The sequence below is a fragment of the Thunnus thynnus genome, chromosome 14 (assembly GCF_963924715.1).
Source record: "Thunnus thynnus chromosome 14, fThuThy2.1, whole genome shotgun sequence".
NCBI classification, from domain to species: Eukaryota; Metazoa; Chordata; class Actinopteri; order Scombriformes; family Scombridae; genus Thunnus; species Thunnus thynnus.
The window spans coordinates 6,900,365-6,917,373 of record NC_089530.1 but is presented as its reverse complement, the minus strand read 5'-3'; the positions used below and the strand labels follow the sequence as shown (position 1 = coordinate 6,917,373).

Sequence of the window (17,009 nt, the reverse complement as noted above, 5' to 3'; positions counted from 1 at the left end):
TTTACATAAATGAATTACCCAAGACTTTTTCCTTTTAGCATGGATCACCTAAAAGGTCAGCATAAGCTCTGCATATGATTACAGAAGGCATAATCATGCACCTATTATTCAGATAAGACAAGGTTACACTTGAAGGCATTTGAAGAACAAAACTAAACTAAAACACATGAAAGTGCCTTTAACACTTATTAGTAATATGAATATTCAGATTTTACTGAGTGTTGTCATAATGAGCCTTACTGAATGTTGTGCTTCTGCTTTCTTGACAAAGTCATCAGATTTGTCATACCTCTTAATCATCATATAATGCTACACAGTATTTTTCACAGGCCGATGGGCTTTCGAGCACAGTGTTCCCAGAGTAGCTGTGCATCTTCGTGTGAGTAGTTTTTCCTCATAGCTGAAATTTTTAGCATAGAGTGAGACAGGCAGGGAAAAGAAAGCATGACTTTATGGGTGTCCTTTCTCAGTCCGTCCTCATAATATTTCATGGTCTTTTAAATTGGAAGACTTTCACATCGTAGCCTTTATTTCTCTCTCAGAAGTTTAAGTATCCTGAAGGAGGAGTCCTATTCTTCTGACATAAATCTGATCTTGAATATCTCAAGCACAGTATGACCTCTATAATTTGAAGGTTTATTCTTCCTCTTCCTGCAATGTGTTTTAAAGTTAATTTAAAAGCTTAAGTGCCTTCCCGCCAGTGCCAGCGTGTTTATGAAGCATTGTCATATGAACCAGGTTTTTGTTTTATACACAGGCTGAGGTTGAGAATGGCATCACTTGAAAACTGCAGATTTCATGTATGTGAGGTCTCCAAAATAATATTCTTTATTATAAAGAAAACTCCAACAAAACCACACAGAGAAAATGTGAAGCTGACATATGGAGGAGGAAGCACTGCATGCATGTGATCAAAACCGCTTGAACAGTAAACGAGAAGTATGACCTATAGAAGAGGGCGGGTTTGGAGATGACAGGGTAGCATCTAATATCTTGTGCATCACTGCAGAGAGCTGCTGCATAGAATTTGAATTTGAAATGATTTTATCAAATAATGAGCATCCTGTCTGTTTTCAGTATTTTGGTTATGAAACATTGTTATGCAATGTCTAAAATAAGCACAGTGCCTAGCAGTCTGGAGTACTATGTGTGCTCACATTTATATTACAGCAAATCCCTGAGAAAATGCAAAGTATAGAATCTAAATAGATTATTGTGAAAGTAATGTTGACTGTAGTATTATAAAATAAACAGTATGCTTTTCTAAATTAGAAACAGATATGATTCACTTTTGGTTTGCGTTGGTTTTATGGATTTTGTTGGTTTTATGTAAAAACAAAATAAGTGAAAGTGTGAGGGGCATTTTGGGGTAGTTCAATGGGAGGCTTGCTACAAGGTAGTTGTTTCCTAACTGTATAAATGTATCTATTTATTTTATTCCACCTATTTTCTAAGGTCACGAGTAACAGAGATGCAGTAGCTTAATTTGAACATACTGAGGTTATTGTCATCTACCAACCCCGTTTCAACATAATTTTGCTCAGTACATTACAGTAAAGTAACAGCATTTTATGAAGTGCAATGAATGCATTAATCAATCCATGACATTAACATCGAGTACAATTATTATTATGCACATTGTGTTTCTAACTGAACTATGTTTCACCTACTGATGTCAGTAGATAAGGCTGCAGAATCTTGAAACAGCTGAAAATCAATGTTTAAAAATAGAGAAAGCTGCAGAATCAACCTGATATTACATGATGAATGTGATATTAAGTACTTTTATTAAATAACACTTGACTGACAGTAAGTTTTTTCTTAAGCCATGGCTTCCAGAGAAAGAGAACAACTTTGTCATATGAAAACAATTAATGGCACCTGAACAAATTAAAGCCACAAAGTAGAGTATATTTTCAAGAGATGCTCACAGTGATTCTATCTTCTCAGAAGACTCAGCAACCTCGGTGTTAGCAGAATTTAGAACTGGTGTTCAAAACTCTTGTTGAGAGAGTTTTATCTTTCCCGCTTCCTGTCTGATACGGTCACCTAACCTGTAGATCTAAGAATAAACTTTCCAGGATTGTGTTAATGGCCAGCAGAATAGTTGGTAAACCCTAAAAGCCCTTGACTCAACTTTTTACAGAAAGGATGAAGAAGAAGGCAAGGAGTATCTTAGCAGATAGTTCCCATCCTCTCTTCAGCCAGTTTGAGCCTTTGAGCTCTGGGAGGCACTATAGAGTCCCTCTGGCAACTAACAATGTTTTGAGTGTCACAACCCCGCAAAATGACTTATTTTATCAGAATTTGATCCATCTGATAACATATGGAAAGTCTAGCAGAGTTGCACGATTAAAGTATTTTATCTCCATTCAAGTTAGCAGAGAGCTAACTGGAAGTTAGTCAGCTTGGCCAGCAGAAGTCCCTAGTGCGCATGCTCTGCCCATAAAGCATGCACAGCATGCATTCATCAGCGTGGGAATGTCAACCCCGACACCAGATGGTTTTTTGACTTTATTGTCCACCATGGCAGACGTAAAGTTATATTCTACTCAAAAGATTCCTATCACTACAGTCACAAACAGCGTGTTGCTATGTATTACATGACATCTCAGGCCTCCTCATCTCCTTTGAATATACAGCAGAGATCTTGATGGCATACTGTATTCATGCTGGCTTGTGTTTGTACTATCTGCCTTTTGAATAGAGTGAAAGCAAACAGATCATCCAATAAAAATAAAAAGAGAGAGAGGAGCTTATCGTGATACAATGATAGAAAATATATTTTCAAAACTTTGTTGGTAATATATCATCTTATTTTATCTCCCCTCAGAGGGTGGACAATGTGTTTTTCATGAGCCACTTTATGTGTAATGAGCTCATGAATCTGGAGGAGGAGGATGCATCAGTCCCTGCAGTACAGCATAAAAATGTGACTTTTTTTCCCCTCCATGTGCAATGTCCTGATTTGATCCGTGTTTAATCCATGAGTAGTGCAGTCACTCCCAGACTAAGCTGTCCTCTGTAACACTATCACATCAAAATCACCATATGAGCTCTGTGTAATACTTCATGTGTTAGAAGACACACTCTAGCTTTTTTGATGACATCACAACATTGAATATCTTGCACTGTTAGTGGTTTAAAAAGGTTAGAGCTTTAACAGCACACATATAGCATTCCACAGTCTAGATCAAGCCATTTCTGACAGTGAGCTCAGTCATCATCCAGCTGATCATCAATATGCAGATTGTTGAAAGTGTAGAGATATGGTGCATGTGTGTTCCAGTTAAACCAGCAATATGCCTGACCCAGAGATGATGGAGTTTGTCTGCAAACAGATGTTTAAAACACCACATAAAGGGATGAGAATAAGGTGCCGCCTCTGTCATATGTTGCATTCTGACTTATTGACAACCAATCAGTATTTACCTTGACTCCTTTGAGGATTATTGTAGGTTATTAAAAAGGCCTTAATATATAGCAGCTTTCCATTGAACTGAACATCTTGAAAGTCCATTCACATCTAGCTAACTATATGACTACATAAATAAACAAATGAAGCTGTCATTGCAATTATCTGCTGAATTCTTCCACCTTAAGTTCTTAAAACTGTTTAACCCTATGTAAAAAAAAAAAGTCCAGGATCAAACCAAACATATTGTTACTATTTTGAATGTTATAACTTTAGTAGGAGAGGTGATACTTCCTGTTGTAGTGTGAAATCTTCTTGTCATCAAGATAATCATCTTTATGTTTAAGTGTGTTTTGGGCCCTAGCAACATGAAAGACTCAAATACCATAGTGTGCCTTGCAGCAGTCCTCACACCAGTTCCTGCAGTTATTGTCTTGTGAACAGTAACCAAGAGGAATGATTTTGCCTGCATGCACCAAAGGAGCAGTCTGACTTCACAGTAGAACAGCTTGACACGTCGGACTACTTTCAGCCTCTGAAATGTAGTAATTTATAATTCTCTCAGTCTCTAAACGCAACTTCATTCAAGCCCATTCCTCAAGGTGAGAGAGAGACATATAACCAAAGTCTGACATTTGTTAATGCTTATTCTTTAGGCCTTTTCATTTCTCCACTCTTGTGTTCTTCAGTCACCCACTGTGAAATAATTACTCACCAGATTTCGTCAAAAGCAGTCCCTAGAAGAGTTATTTGGTACTTTGAAGTGCTAAAAAGAAGGTTTCCCCCTCAGCTGTTATCACAAGATACATGATAATTGCTTATTTGAGAAATTCCAATCTGTTTGCAGAAAACTGCAACACACTGAAGAGACAGCTGTAATCAAAGTCAAGACTCTGTTTAATTGAACCATCTTGGGCCTCCTCCTATCATGTGAAGTGACCCTTTCTTAGCCAGACTCCAAATTAAAAGATGGAGGAAAAAATCCACGTTCAGTCATTCATTCAGTGCAGAAATACATTCTTCACATCGTATTAAGACAAATCTGAACCTACAGTATGTTTAATGGTGTAACTTTGTTGCATTTGTATCTTTCAGATAAAACTCTATGCCTCCCCTTTTTTTGCATACTGTACTTTATCTTCACATGTCTAATGTGAGGTGTCCCACAAGAGTCAGTTTTAGGCCCCCTTCTGTTTTGAGTTATATGTTACTCTTTTGCCATGACCTTTGCCAGAATAATGTCTCTTTGTTGCTTTACTAACATTAGGTCCTGCTCAAAATGTCAGACGCTAGCAGTCTATCCTTAAAGCTTGTCTATCAAGATGTCACAAAATATCTTACAACAAAAATAAATCCCATATTTAAACTGTGCAATATCAGCAGTTCTATTGTTACTTGGTATAACACTGAAGGGACTGAAAATGACTTTCATAAACTTAAGATGCTACGTTGTATTTAGAAGTGAAAATACTGCTGGACTTGAAGGAAAATCCCCTGGAAATTCAGAGAGTACTATCAAGATACAAGTTCCTCTCAGCATGACATGACTAATTATATTACAAATGTTTCTTTTTCACTTTTTCATCTTTAGCTGGATGATTCATAAGTAGTAACGGACTTTCTGTTGTTTTTCCTCTTTGGGAAAATTCATGCCCAAGAGACCTGCTGTGTTTTAGGCTGAGAATGCTAATTTATCAGAGCATTACATTAGACTGATCACTGCATCGCATAAACATACATTCTGAACATGAAAAATATAATTATCTAATTTTTTTAGGGCTTGTTTTACCAGTTAGTGCTTAGTAGCAGATGGATGGGTGGACAGGTGGGTTTTCCAGATACAACATTACAGTCAGGAAGTTTTGGCAACCAGAGAAAAGTATGTGAAAGTCATTTAACTTATTACTACTTCATCTACTGGTTTTTCCATCCAAGAAGTCCCAATGCTATCTGTTACTCCTGGGATATGAAGACCAAACCCAAGAACATTTTCTGGTAAATTAAAATGTTCATATGGTATTGAAACTCAACCCATGCCTCACAGGATGAGTTTACCTTTGACTTTTAAGAATAGGTTCACTATTTAGTATTCACATGCCCGTGTGCACTGTCCAGGGAAACACAAAGAGGGAATTCTGTTCTAAAAAGACTAACTTTAAGACTAACTTTCTAACTTTAATCGATTTCATTAACGCAGACAGCCAAAGCCTCTTAACTTCGGATAAACTTTGAAATGCATTTTTGCAAAGAGGAGTTGTTGTTCCCCATCACTTATGTTGGATCAGAAAGGGATCTTTTCATGGGCAGTATGAACAGGAGGAACAACTACAGCAAGCAAAACCTGTTTCAGTGTTAATATGGGCACCTGACTGTTGTTTTAAGACAGACTTTAACTTATCCTTTAACTATAATTCCTCCATCCTTGTTCATTGTAGTTTTCCAGCACCAGCCAAAAACAAGGATTAACACAGAGCCAGTGTGTGTTTTGAAAGGTGTGTAATTTCTACCGCTGTCCTCACCCAGACAGGAAGATATAGGGAATAAATATACAGTTAAGATAAAACAGAGAGGTAAAGCAGCCTGGACAGCTTCATAAATCATGGTCCACCTACTGGTTTGGCTGCTGAACTAATATCTACAGTGAGTGAACAGCTTGTTTGGGAGGGGCACCAGCCAATCTCAAATAGCAAGAAGACTTTGGTTCTTGCCACCAGGTTCATCAGTCTGCTTCCGCCTCCACAGGAAGCTTTCTGCAGAATATAATAACCCCAGAAAGGAAATGCTATTTCAGTAGCTGCATCATGACATGTAGGAATCAGGAGAGCATGAGAGTTTCACTTGGAAGGCTTGACCACATTGTTTTAAAACAGGAACTGATTTTAAGTTAGAATCTATCAAGACAAGATTTCCTTAAAAGGACAGCCATGATTGCAGACTCATAATGTTAAAAGTGGAAGAGAAACAAACAAATTTGGAGTTTGTGTAAGTGAGGTGAAAGGGGCACTTTTTCGTGTCTAAACATTCTAAACTTGTCCTTCTCTGATGAGCATGATGGTAGGGACATGTGGTGACCTCAGAGCTATATAACAATAACATCCCAGAATAAATATTTGGCGTATTCATTCCCATTATTTGATGAACCAATCGCATTATCGCAAGTTCAGAGCCAAGAAAACAAGTCTAAACTGGAGTTAAAAGTTGACTGTAACAACGAAAATGACTACACAGTTTATTTTCAATACCGTCCCAAAAATAGAGGTGTGTCATGGGGATTTTTGAACCTGGGCACAGTGGCACTCTAAGACAAATTTTGAAGACTGCTGATATTTATATATGACATTATTAAGGCCAGTATGTGAGGTGAAAACTCTAGTAGGGATTTTTTTCAGGGAGAGACAGCACAAATGTAAGAGTGTAGTGGAGCTGAGAAGCCACAGAGATAAAAAGCTGCAATAGAGATGTGGCACATACTGCCCTCTACAGACTGTGGATTGCCCTGTCACAAGATATGAGATTTGTTCATATATGGTTCAAAACTAAACAAAACTAAAAAAACTCTTGATTGGAAGGTGGTTCATGGAGAGCGTATTCTCCCATGCTTCTTTGAAACAGAACATCCTCCCCTTTACTGTATTAGATACTGTGAAACATTTAATACAATGATTCCAACAAGTCAGCATGGAGTAACATATTGGAAGAAATTTAAATCTAGGAACACTGCAGCGAAATTGATAATTTACTGTACATTTACAACCTAATGCAACTAATCCATAATTTAGAAAAGATTCGTTTCTGTCATTGACGGAAGAAACATTCACATCCTTTACTTAAAGTTTCCCTCCAGTCAAAAACGTGTACTGTGCAGAATGATGTACGTGCAGAGTTTGACAACGAAAGGCTGTTTTCATATTCATCTTCTGAAAAGGGAAAGTTTCTCTGTGCTCATTTTAAATCTGAGTTTAAGGGGCATACCTATGGGCAAGATTTGTGACATCGCAAGTAATTTGGAGCAAATTGAGGGCCAGATTTTTAAAGAGGTAGAAGGAGAAGATGCCATTTTAAACATGGTAATTAAACAACTTTTGTGGAAAAACCTGTCCGACACAACTGATTATTCTATGCAGAGGATTTTTATACGTCCTAAAATTTCTAAAGTAATAGTAGAAATAACAGTATGTAAAGATACTCCATTACAAATCCTGCATTCAAAATGTACTTAAGTAAAAGTACATAACTAATTAATGTATTAGTAGTAAGAGTACTCATCAGATTATTGGACTATTATTACTGATTCAGTGTAAGAAGCATTTTACTGTTGTAGTTGGAGCTAATTTTCACTCCTTTATATACTCACCGGCCACTTTATTGGGTACACCTTGCAAGTACTGGGTTGGACCCCCTTTTGCCTTCAGAACTGCCTTAGTTCTTTGTGAAATAGATTCAACAAGGTGCTGGAAACATTCCTTAGATATCTTTTTCCCTACTGACATGATAGCATCACACAGTTGCTGCATATTTGTCGGCTGCACATCAATGATGCCAATCTCTCGTTCCACCACATCCCAAAGGTGCTCTATTGGATTGAGATCTGGTGACTGTGGAGGCCATTTTAGTACAGTGAACTCATTGTCATGTTCAAGAAACCAGTTTGAGATGATGTGAGCTTATGTGACATGGTGTGTTATCCTGCTGAAAGTGGCCATTAGAAGATGGGTACACTGAGGTCATAAAGGGACGGACATGGTCAGCAACAATACTGAACCGCTGATACAAGACTGTGGTCAAACCAGCTGTTACATCCTTCTGCACACATTGGTAATGAGGTTTTTCATTGTCACTTTCATTTACTTTACAGTCAACTATTAATATTAAGGTTTGATTCAGAAAGTGAAATGAAAAAATACACTATTTATCTATTGTTCTAAATGCCAAATCAATTTCACTGGCTCACCAAGAAGGTTATGACTCGGGAGAATTCACTATGGGATTTGAATATACAGAGCCTTGAAATGTTTTATACAGATTAACAAGGTATCATATTCAGCCTATTATGAAAAGGAAATGGTCTGTTTCCAATCACTCATTCCACTTCTGACACAGTCAAGAGGAACCAGGTAGCTGCACAAAAAGTTCAAGAACGCTTCACTATGGAATAAAGACCCTTTGAATATAAAACACCTTTTTTTGCTACACAATCCCTCTAAAATGTATATCAATACACAAACACAAATCACCCTGCAAGACCTTTCACTCACGCTTTCTCTGAACCATACCATGCTCTGCCAGTTGGGGGAGGCAACTTTTCTATGTCACTTCTTAAGTCATTCGATTTGCTTTCAGTACCTGATTTCACTTACTGTTTTAGTTCATTCTGGTTTATTTTTGTATTTTAAGTGTCTTGTTGTAGGGTTTTGGTGTCATAACATTTCATGCCGGGGTCATAGGAGTGGTGTCTGTTTCCAAAGCAGAACCACAATTAGAGGAAACAATGGCACTAACAATGGCATTTATTCAAATACAGAACAAATAAAAAGCAACATTCGTGTAATGTTTACAAATGTCTTCTAATACTGGCTACAATAAAAGAAATGGCATCATGACAATGCTGAACATACGTTTAAACAACCCAAATGGTAGATCTTGATGGTCTTGATTGTATGCCAAGAGAATCAAGACAAATTCAAAACGTAGACTTTGGATTGAAAACACACAATAATTACTCTAATACATCAAAGATCACCTTTAACCTCCCACACAATGTTCCAATGCTATCAGTGGAGTAATTATGTTCCTTGACTCAACCCAGCACCATATGACATTTGGGTTGTTTGAACATCCCAGTAGATGATATTCATATATCACAGGCCACATTTTATAGGAAACACAAACAAATAGGTCATATGTCACTTTTAGAGGACAGTTTCATTTTTATAATAGTCTGAGCAGCTATAACACATTGTGTTTGTGTTTATGATTTTTTTAAAATAGTTTTTATAATTTTTAATTCTACAATGAATAGTCTTAAAACTGTTTGTGCACTTATGTGACATGCTTCAAAATGTACCTTTTTATAACATGAGTATGCCTGAGTACCTGAGTATGCCACCGCATGTTTGTGTATCATGTCATCAAAATTCCACATTGAAAAGTTGTGGACTTTTTGTGCAGCTACCTGGGTTCTCTAGAATGTGTCAGAAGTGGAATTAGTGATTGGAAACAGACAGTTTCCTTTTTACATTATTCTGAATAGAACATCCTTTGTCCATTGTGTATAATATATTTTTTATCCTGAAATCCCACAGTGAATTGACACAAGGCAGGATGGCTCCATGCTTTCATGTTGTTTCCGCCAAATTCTGACTTTACCACCTGAATGTTGCAGCAGAAAATGAGACTCATCAGACCAGGAAGCATTTTTCCAGTCTCCTATTGTCCAATTTTGGTGAGCCCGTGCCAACTGTAGCCTCAGTTTCCTGTTCTTAGCTGACAGGAGTGGCACCCAGTGTGGTCTTCTGCTGCTGTAGCCCATCTGCTTCAAGGTTCGACGTGTTGTGCGTTCAGAGATGCTCTTCTGCATACCTCGGCTGAAACGAGTGGTTGTTTGAGTTACTCTTGTCTTTCTATCAACTAGGACCAGTCTAGCCCTTCTCCTCTCACCTCTGCCATCAGCAAGTTATTTTCGCCTTTTTGGACCATTCTTTGTAAATCCTAGAGGTGGTTATGCGCGAAAATCCCAGTAGAGCAGCAGTTTCTGAAATACTCAAATCAGCCCGTCTAACAACCATGCCAGCTTCAAAGTCACTTAGATCACCTTTCTTCCCCAGTCTTGGTTTGAACTTCAACCGATCGTCTTGACCATGTCTACATGCACTGAGTTGCTGCCATGTGATTGGCTGATTAGATATTTGCGTTACGAGCAGTCGAACAGGTGTACCTAATAAAGTAGCCAGTGAGTGTATATTGCTGGGTATTTAAGTCTGTAGCAATGTTTCATATCTTATAATCTGTTTTGTAAAATTGTAACCTACAATGCAATCAATAACAATATCTATCAAATAAATGTCATGTAGTGAACAAGTATAATATTTCCCTCAGAAGTAGAAGTAGCATAAAATAAAAATAAAAGTGCAAGTACCTCAAAACAATGTACTTAATTACATTTCACTAATAGCTTCAGTAATTTAATTGGTCTCCACTGCTGCATGCTGAATAACAGCGTTGAATAGGATATAGCTGAAAATAAGATTTTTCTTTAGCTGGCTGCTCTTGCTGCTGGCTTCAGGAACTCACACAACTAGTTCATCAGTTAAACAAATAGGATTCTGTACTTCTAAAGCAAAAGGGTATTCAAAGTACAACCAGAATTTGACAAGTACAGTATCTTTACTATCTTCTGACAAGCACCTTGGAACTGTTTACTAGCTATAGTAGATTAGTTATACAGTATTGGTTTGTCTAGTCTACATCACACTGCCCAACAGAAGATTGCAGGAAGATTGTTCACAGGTACTCAAAACCAAAATCCTGTCGATTTGTGTTCTTCAGGGTCATGCATGGTCAAAAATCAGCTCAGTGATTCAATGTTCCAGCAGCAGATGATGATCGAGGCACTGAGGAGATTAAGTCAAAATTTGGTTTACGGCAACCCATCCTATTCTGCAGCAAAAAAAAAGGAAAAACTCAAATTTATACAGTGAATACAGTGATAATTCTTAGCCAATACCATTTAGAATATCAAAGAAATCAGATGGACAAGTATCTCAGTTCAACTAACAGAGATTTGTATTTTATTTAAAAGTATCGTAATAGTGCACAGCACTGACTGAAATCCTCTGTGTACAGAAGAGCAACAAATTTCTCTACAAATAAATCCTGACATCAAGAGGACTACGTTCTTTCCTAGTTTTACAAATGACAATCATCAACAAAAACAAAACAAAAACAAGTTCAAGGTATAGAAAACTTATACAAACTGTGCTCTCTTATTTCTCGTCCACCACTAACTGGCAGAAATCCCTTCTTGTTACTGCCCCGTTAACTTAGCATAGTAATGAACATCACAGCTATAGGCACGTGTACGTTCAATACTTCTGAGGTAATTTGGCTTAAATAAATACAAGACTTTTGGTCTGTAGCTAAACTGTACAGTAACACTGGTGGGTACAGTGGTGCAAACTCTGCCTCTAGCCACCTCACAACAACATTCACACCCGATATCTCAAACATCTTGAAAAAAAATTTTCTTCATGCAGGCTCGCCACAGAAATGTCAGCAGAGCATGCATATTGCACATCGCGTACACCTTATTGTTCAAAGTGCGGCACCTATCTCATCAAAGTCTCTTCAAATTAAAAACACGTCTTTTCATTCAGTGTATTCTCTTCTGTCCCAGAGAAACAGATCACATCTCCTCCTCCCCAAAAACTAAATCCTGAACATTCATTATCTGTCAAAGCACGGAGCAGCGCAGGTGTAGTGCATGCTGACTTGGTAAGCCCTGTTGGGAATGTTAGACTTTGGATCTAGCGAGGCTGTGATGGCCTGAGCGTTGCCGATGTTCGGGGCCTGCAGGCTGCTGGAGTGGCTGAGGTAGGAGGCAGACCTGTGGTTAAGGGCCAGGCCTGGTTGCGGAGCCTGCTGGGCGTACTGCATGCTGGGCCTGTGCAGGTACTGGGCCACAGAGGCTGCCTGGCTTGAACTGTGGTACACCGCCTGGCCCTGCTGCTGCTGCTGCGGTGGCTGCTGGCTGGGCTGCTGGCACTTCTGCTTGTTGGCCTCTTTGACATCACTGTCATGTGCACTGGGGGAAAAAAAAGGGACAAAGAGTTGCACTGTTGATTAGTGAAAAGATTCAGTGCTATAAGATGAGCACTGACGTGTGCCTCTTGTTGAATGTGTAGCGTGAAATGTAAAGGCTTCTGTCTGCTTGCACTGTCTGTGTGTGAGATCCTATTGTCCTTGTGCAATGTGTGTCAACATGTGCTGTGAGCTGTCAGCTTATATCTGCATCAATGTCACCAAGATAAATTCCTGTACATTTATGTGCCTTGGTGACAACAGTCATTTTTATTAAGAGCAATTGGTCGTCATGTGAGCAATCGATAGATACACACATTAGCAGCTTCTCGGCACATGGGACTAGGTTTTCCCATGTGTAGCCTGTGAGGCACTGCAGTCGGGGTGGCCATGTAGGGGACAGGTGGAGGATGAGGCGGGAGGCGGCCACACACGCAGCAGCCACCAGTGAGGGGGCAAAACACAAAAACACATGATCTAAGAGAAGAAAGAAAACAGAAATCTATCAACCACATACAGAAAAGGAAAAAACAAGGTACTACATATTAAGACGGGAAAAGACTGGAATCTAAGTTTCTGTTTTACAACATAAAACATTATGCCATTTAAATTTATGTGAAGACAGCAGGTTAAATTTGTAGTAACTAGAAAACTGAGCCAAAACCAGAGAGAAACCACAATAATTTCACTCTGACTTGCTCATTTATGGGCTGTGGAAGCTGCCACCACACTTGATGCCTCCCAGAAAAACAGTCAACTAGATGGCTAAGAGTGCTGTATCAAGTGAAAGCTATCTAGTAAGACAGCCACGGCTAACATTAGCTAAAGCTCAAACTAAATTTACTCACGATTTCTCTCCATAGCTGTTATCTGTAATTGAAAAATCCCCATTTTCATGAACCAACATCTTAGTAATTCATTTTGTTATTCCAGAGCATTTCCACTGCAGGAACTTTCTTAGGGGACCAAGAACCTTTCAAGGAACTCATGAACTAACTTCCTGTCGCTGATTGGTCAACACAGACGCAGAACTGTAAACATTCAATAGATACATTTTGTTGGTATGTACTGTATTTTCCCCTTGCATTTTGTGAAGATTATCTAAACGCAGAGGTTTTTTTTTCCTTTTTTGAATAAAATAAAGGCGTTACAACCTTTGTATCTGTTAAGCAGTCTGCCGGCTAACATGAAAACTTTAAACTCTTTTTTTCTTAATGTCACGGCTTCTGCAATTACTGCAGTCTGCATTTGTAGGACAGTATACAAAAGTAATATGAGTGGTGACAGTGAACCCTTTGACATTTGTATTGTACACATTCTCTAATATGGATGATTTCTTGAACTTACTGAACTTTAATTTTGGGACCTAACTGAACTGCAGCTTACCTTGGAGGGAGACCTCCAGGAAGTAATCGGCATACTTGGCCATGTAGAGTTTGGTCTTCTCCAGACAGGTCATAGGCCAGCCGTCATGCAGATCTCCCTCATGGACTGCAATAGACAGGTAGTATTCTATGAAATGAGCGGCTGTGGGGAGGTACAGGTTCCACTGGAAGGTTTCCAACAGGAGCAGCTCCATGTGTAGCAAACCCTGCTTGGTCAGGACTAGATTCATGGAGCTCATGCAGCCCAGGCTATTCAGGGTCTCCAGCTTGGGCACCCGGTCCTCCCTGTCCTCAAATTTACCTGCAGCAAGGAAAGTGAACCCTTAGAAAACACGACAGCACGGAGACTAACCAGTCACACGATGCAGCGTCAGGTCAGTTACACACTTACTGGCCAAAAGAAGACATGAGAGTGAGACCATGTGAAGCTGCTGCACCGTGACGTCATAGCGGTCCATGAAGAGGTCCAGCAGGTAGACGGCCAGGTGTCTGGCTGCAGGACACAGCCTGAAGCGATTGCTGACAATGGCTATGAGGTCTGCAAAGTATCGCCTGAAGTTGAGCTGAGGTGACTGGCCTTTGAAGGAGGGCAACTTGAGTTCCTGACAGACAACATGTTGTGTTTGAGACAGAAAACATGCAGGCAAGATGGTCACTGAATTTTAAACAGCATGACATGTAAGAATAAAATTGAAGCATGACACAAGATTAAAACACTTAAAGTAATTGCCCCACTCAATCTGTGACGCACTCACTTTGTATCGTAGCTCCTGGTACATATCTGCAGCGAGTTGTCCTTTCCACCATTGGTCCTCTAGCTCCATTTAATTCAGTGCTTTGGAAACCTCTGAAAGGCAAAACGTATGACATAACATCAGTCAAGTACTTTTTCATGCTGCAGATCCTCTGCACAGGAAAAAAAACACTTAGTGATAAATGGGATACGACACTTTTAAAGTTGGTGTAGTGTTATGCACAGCCATTTAACTGTTCACGTTAGCAGGTCAGCAGTAGGTACCGGGATGAAGCGCCTGTCGTTCATTCAGTTTTTTTCCCAAACTAGTAAATAAAGAATGTTAATGCTGACTGTTGGAAAGTGGAGACTCACCCAATGAGCACATGTGGTGAATACTGCGGCCAGTTTCACTGAAGTAAACTTCAACTCAAACTACCCGGACATACTCGTTCACTACAATCACTGTTGCAGTCAGCGAGGCTCCTCTGCTCAGCACGAGTTCGCCAAACAACGCTGCTGCCTTAACGTGCTGCCGGAAACACCGATTTCTACTTGAGGAACAATGAACAACAAAAGGAAATAAGGCCGGGAAAGCTGAAATGTGGCGTTTAGCGAGTGAAAGCGAGTCAAAAAATGGTTGTAAAATTGGTTTATAGGCCAACTTTTTTCCACTAGGCTTAATGTGACATATTACACAACTTATTAGCATATATTTTAATTCTGTATGTGCTTCTAAAATACAAACGTCCTAAAACACGCTTCTTTGATCACTAAAATATGAAAACGGAATCGACTAGACGTTTTGGTAAAAGGCAGATTTTAACCAGGAATAACCAGGACTATTTTAGTCCGTGTTTTAGTATTTCTAAATTGAGTGAGAAGTTTCCGATTAGTACCTGAAAGCAGCATATGCACTGGCAACACTAGTAGAGCACACAGGGCGCAGCCAATTACAAGTAAGTACGGCAACTCTCAGTATCCAATCAGTGGGTAGACTGGATAGCTCTCAGCCAGATGCAACCGATGCACAATAAAACAGAGTTGAAATATAATAGTAACGATAAGGATCCAGTTATTTACTGCAAGATGTACCCATATATCTCTCAACAGAGAACTGATAGATGCCTGTAATTTTACTGGAAGCTATATTGATATGGAATAGATTACTATTGATTGAAAATCTCACCAAAAGACATCATTTCACTAGATGCGTGCCGACCATGAACAGCCAAAGTGCAAAACAAAGTGCAATTCACTGATAAGCTTTCATTGACTTTGTGCACTCAAAAGCGTTTACCATTTGTTAGTGCAAAGTTTTGACGAAATACAGACCTAATAATCTTACAATACATCTTTCAATAAGTCTCTCTATATTGTGTGAGAAACAAGACCTATGTGTCCTTGTCAATGGTACCACTAGAAAGAGATAACATGATGACTGGCTTTTGGAAAAACCTTACTAAAAACTCTATAAAACAATTAACTGTTGTCTCTTTTAGCACTTAAATTCATCTGGTTCACCCTTCCAATAATATATCTGAAAAACAGTCGTCATTTTTGGACAAAATACCAATCTGTACCATATAAGATATCTGTAACATTAAAAAAGAGATTTTTTAAGATTATGACACGGTGTTGCTGGTTATTCCTACATACTCACAATAATCTGAGCTAATATTCTAAGAGTTAACTCTGCCTTCTGTTTACTTTTTTGTCGCTGGGTCAGTTTGACCTGGCACACTTTGGGGGTTTTGAATCAAGTGTAAATATAATCTCTGAAGAATGCTTGAAATATATTGCATTGAATTTGATTTCAAATAACATGTTGGAGAATATGACATGTTTGGTTAATGATAGCCATTTACCCAAGCTAGCTCACACATAGCGACAAAAGTGCCATTTACCTTCTTTGGTGAGGTATAATGTTAGTAAATCCATTTCTGATGAAGACCTGAATGGAAAAATCATGGTTACTCTAGAAAATATACACAGACGGTTTTTTTCCCAGTTGTTTTGAACTTATATTCTCGGTTTCAGAGAAACCTGTCTGGTACTATCACTATGACTCTCGCTCTCTTGCATTGTTAGTGTCAAGGCCCTCTGAGTATCTTTAAGCATATCTTGTTGCTGATTTAGGCTAGATAATGCTAGTAGGTCTTTATCTGTTTTGTCCCTCTTTCTCATGAAATACAAAGTGATAAAATAGTTAGGAATGTTAGGAAGGATTTGTTAAATGAAGTGAAATCACTTTTTTTTCATTTCACTACTCCCATTAGATCAACAACATAAATGCTGTGTACATACTTAATGCAAATGTATTACATATACATATACTGTACATATTCTTCCCAGACAATGAGTCATGCATGTTAAGTTTCATGTTGACAAAATAATTCCCTGTGTTGTATGTGTAGCACTAAGTCAAATTGGGTCACTTTGTCCCAGCAGCACAGCACAATTCAATATGACCCAAATAGGTAAAGGCAACAATCAAAAGTTGTAATTCAAGAAATAAAGAAACTTTTATCAATGGATTGTCCCAGGTTACCTGAACAATTCATTGTTTATAAAATTAAAGAGCTCAGCAGATTATACACTGTACATCATGTAAACGCATGCAATATTTAGTAATGATGAGTATTCAAGCAGTGTGGGAGTTTTTGGCTGCATGGAGCTA

The 17,009-nt window shown here is 38.7% G+C and overlaps 1 protein-coding gene across 1 annotated transcript; it reads right to left on the bottom strand.

The window, feature by feature from the left end:
* Nucleotides 1–11,175: 11,175 nt before the first annotated feature.
* Nucleotides 11,176–15,029, bottom strand: ccnj (cyclin J). The gene is made up of 6 exons (XM_067609474.1): nt 14,705–15,029; nt 14,352–14,443; nt 13,988–14,198; nt 13,598–13,897; nt 12,529–12,688; nt 11,176–12,215 (listed from the first exon to the last, which is right to left on the bottom strand). Exons 2-6 carry the CDS (start codon nt 14,418–14,420, stop codon nt 11,858–11,860), a joined length of 1,098 nt encoding a protein of 365 aa, XP_067465575.1. The 5' UTR covers nt 14,421–14,443; nt 14,705–15,029; the 3' UTR covers nt 11,176–11,857.
* Between the last annotated feature and the right edge of the window lie 1,980 nt (nt 15,030–17,009).

Coding starts and splice junctions, on each gene's coding strand:
- ccnj (XM_067609474.1), bottom strand. CDS start 14,420: ATGGAGCTAGAGGACCAATGGTGGAAAGGACAACTCGCTGCAGATATG. Junction 14,199..14,351: donor ACCAGGAGCTACGATACAAA/GTGAGTGCGTCA, acceptor GTTGTCTGTCAG/GAACTCAAGTTGCCCTCCTT. Junction 12,216..12,528: donor TGTGCCGAGAAGCTGCTAAT/GTGTGTATCTAT, acceptor TTTTTCCCCCAG/TGCACATGACAGTGATGTCA.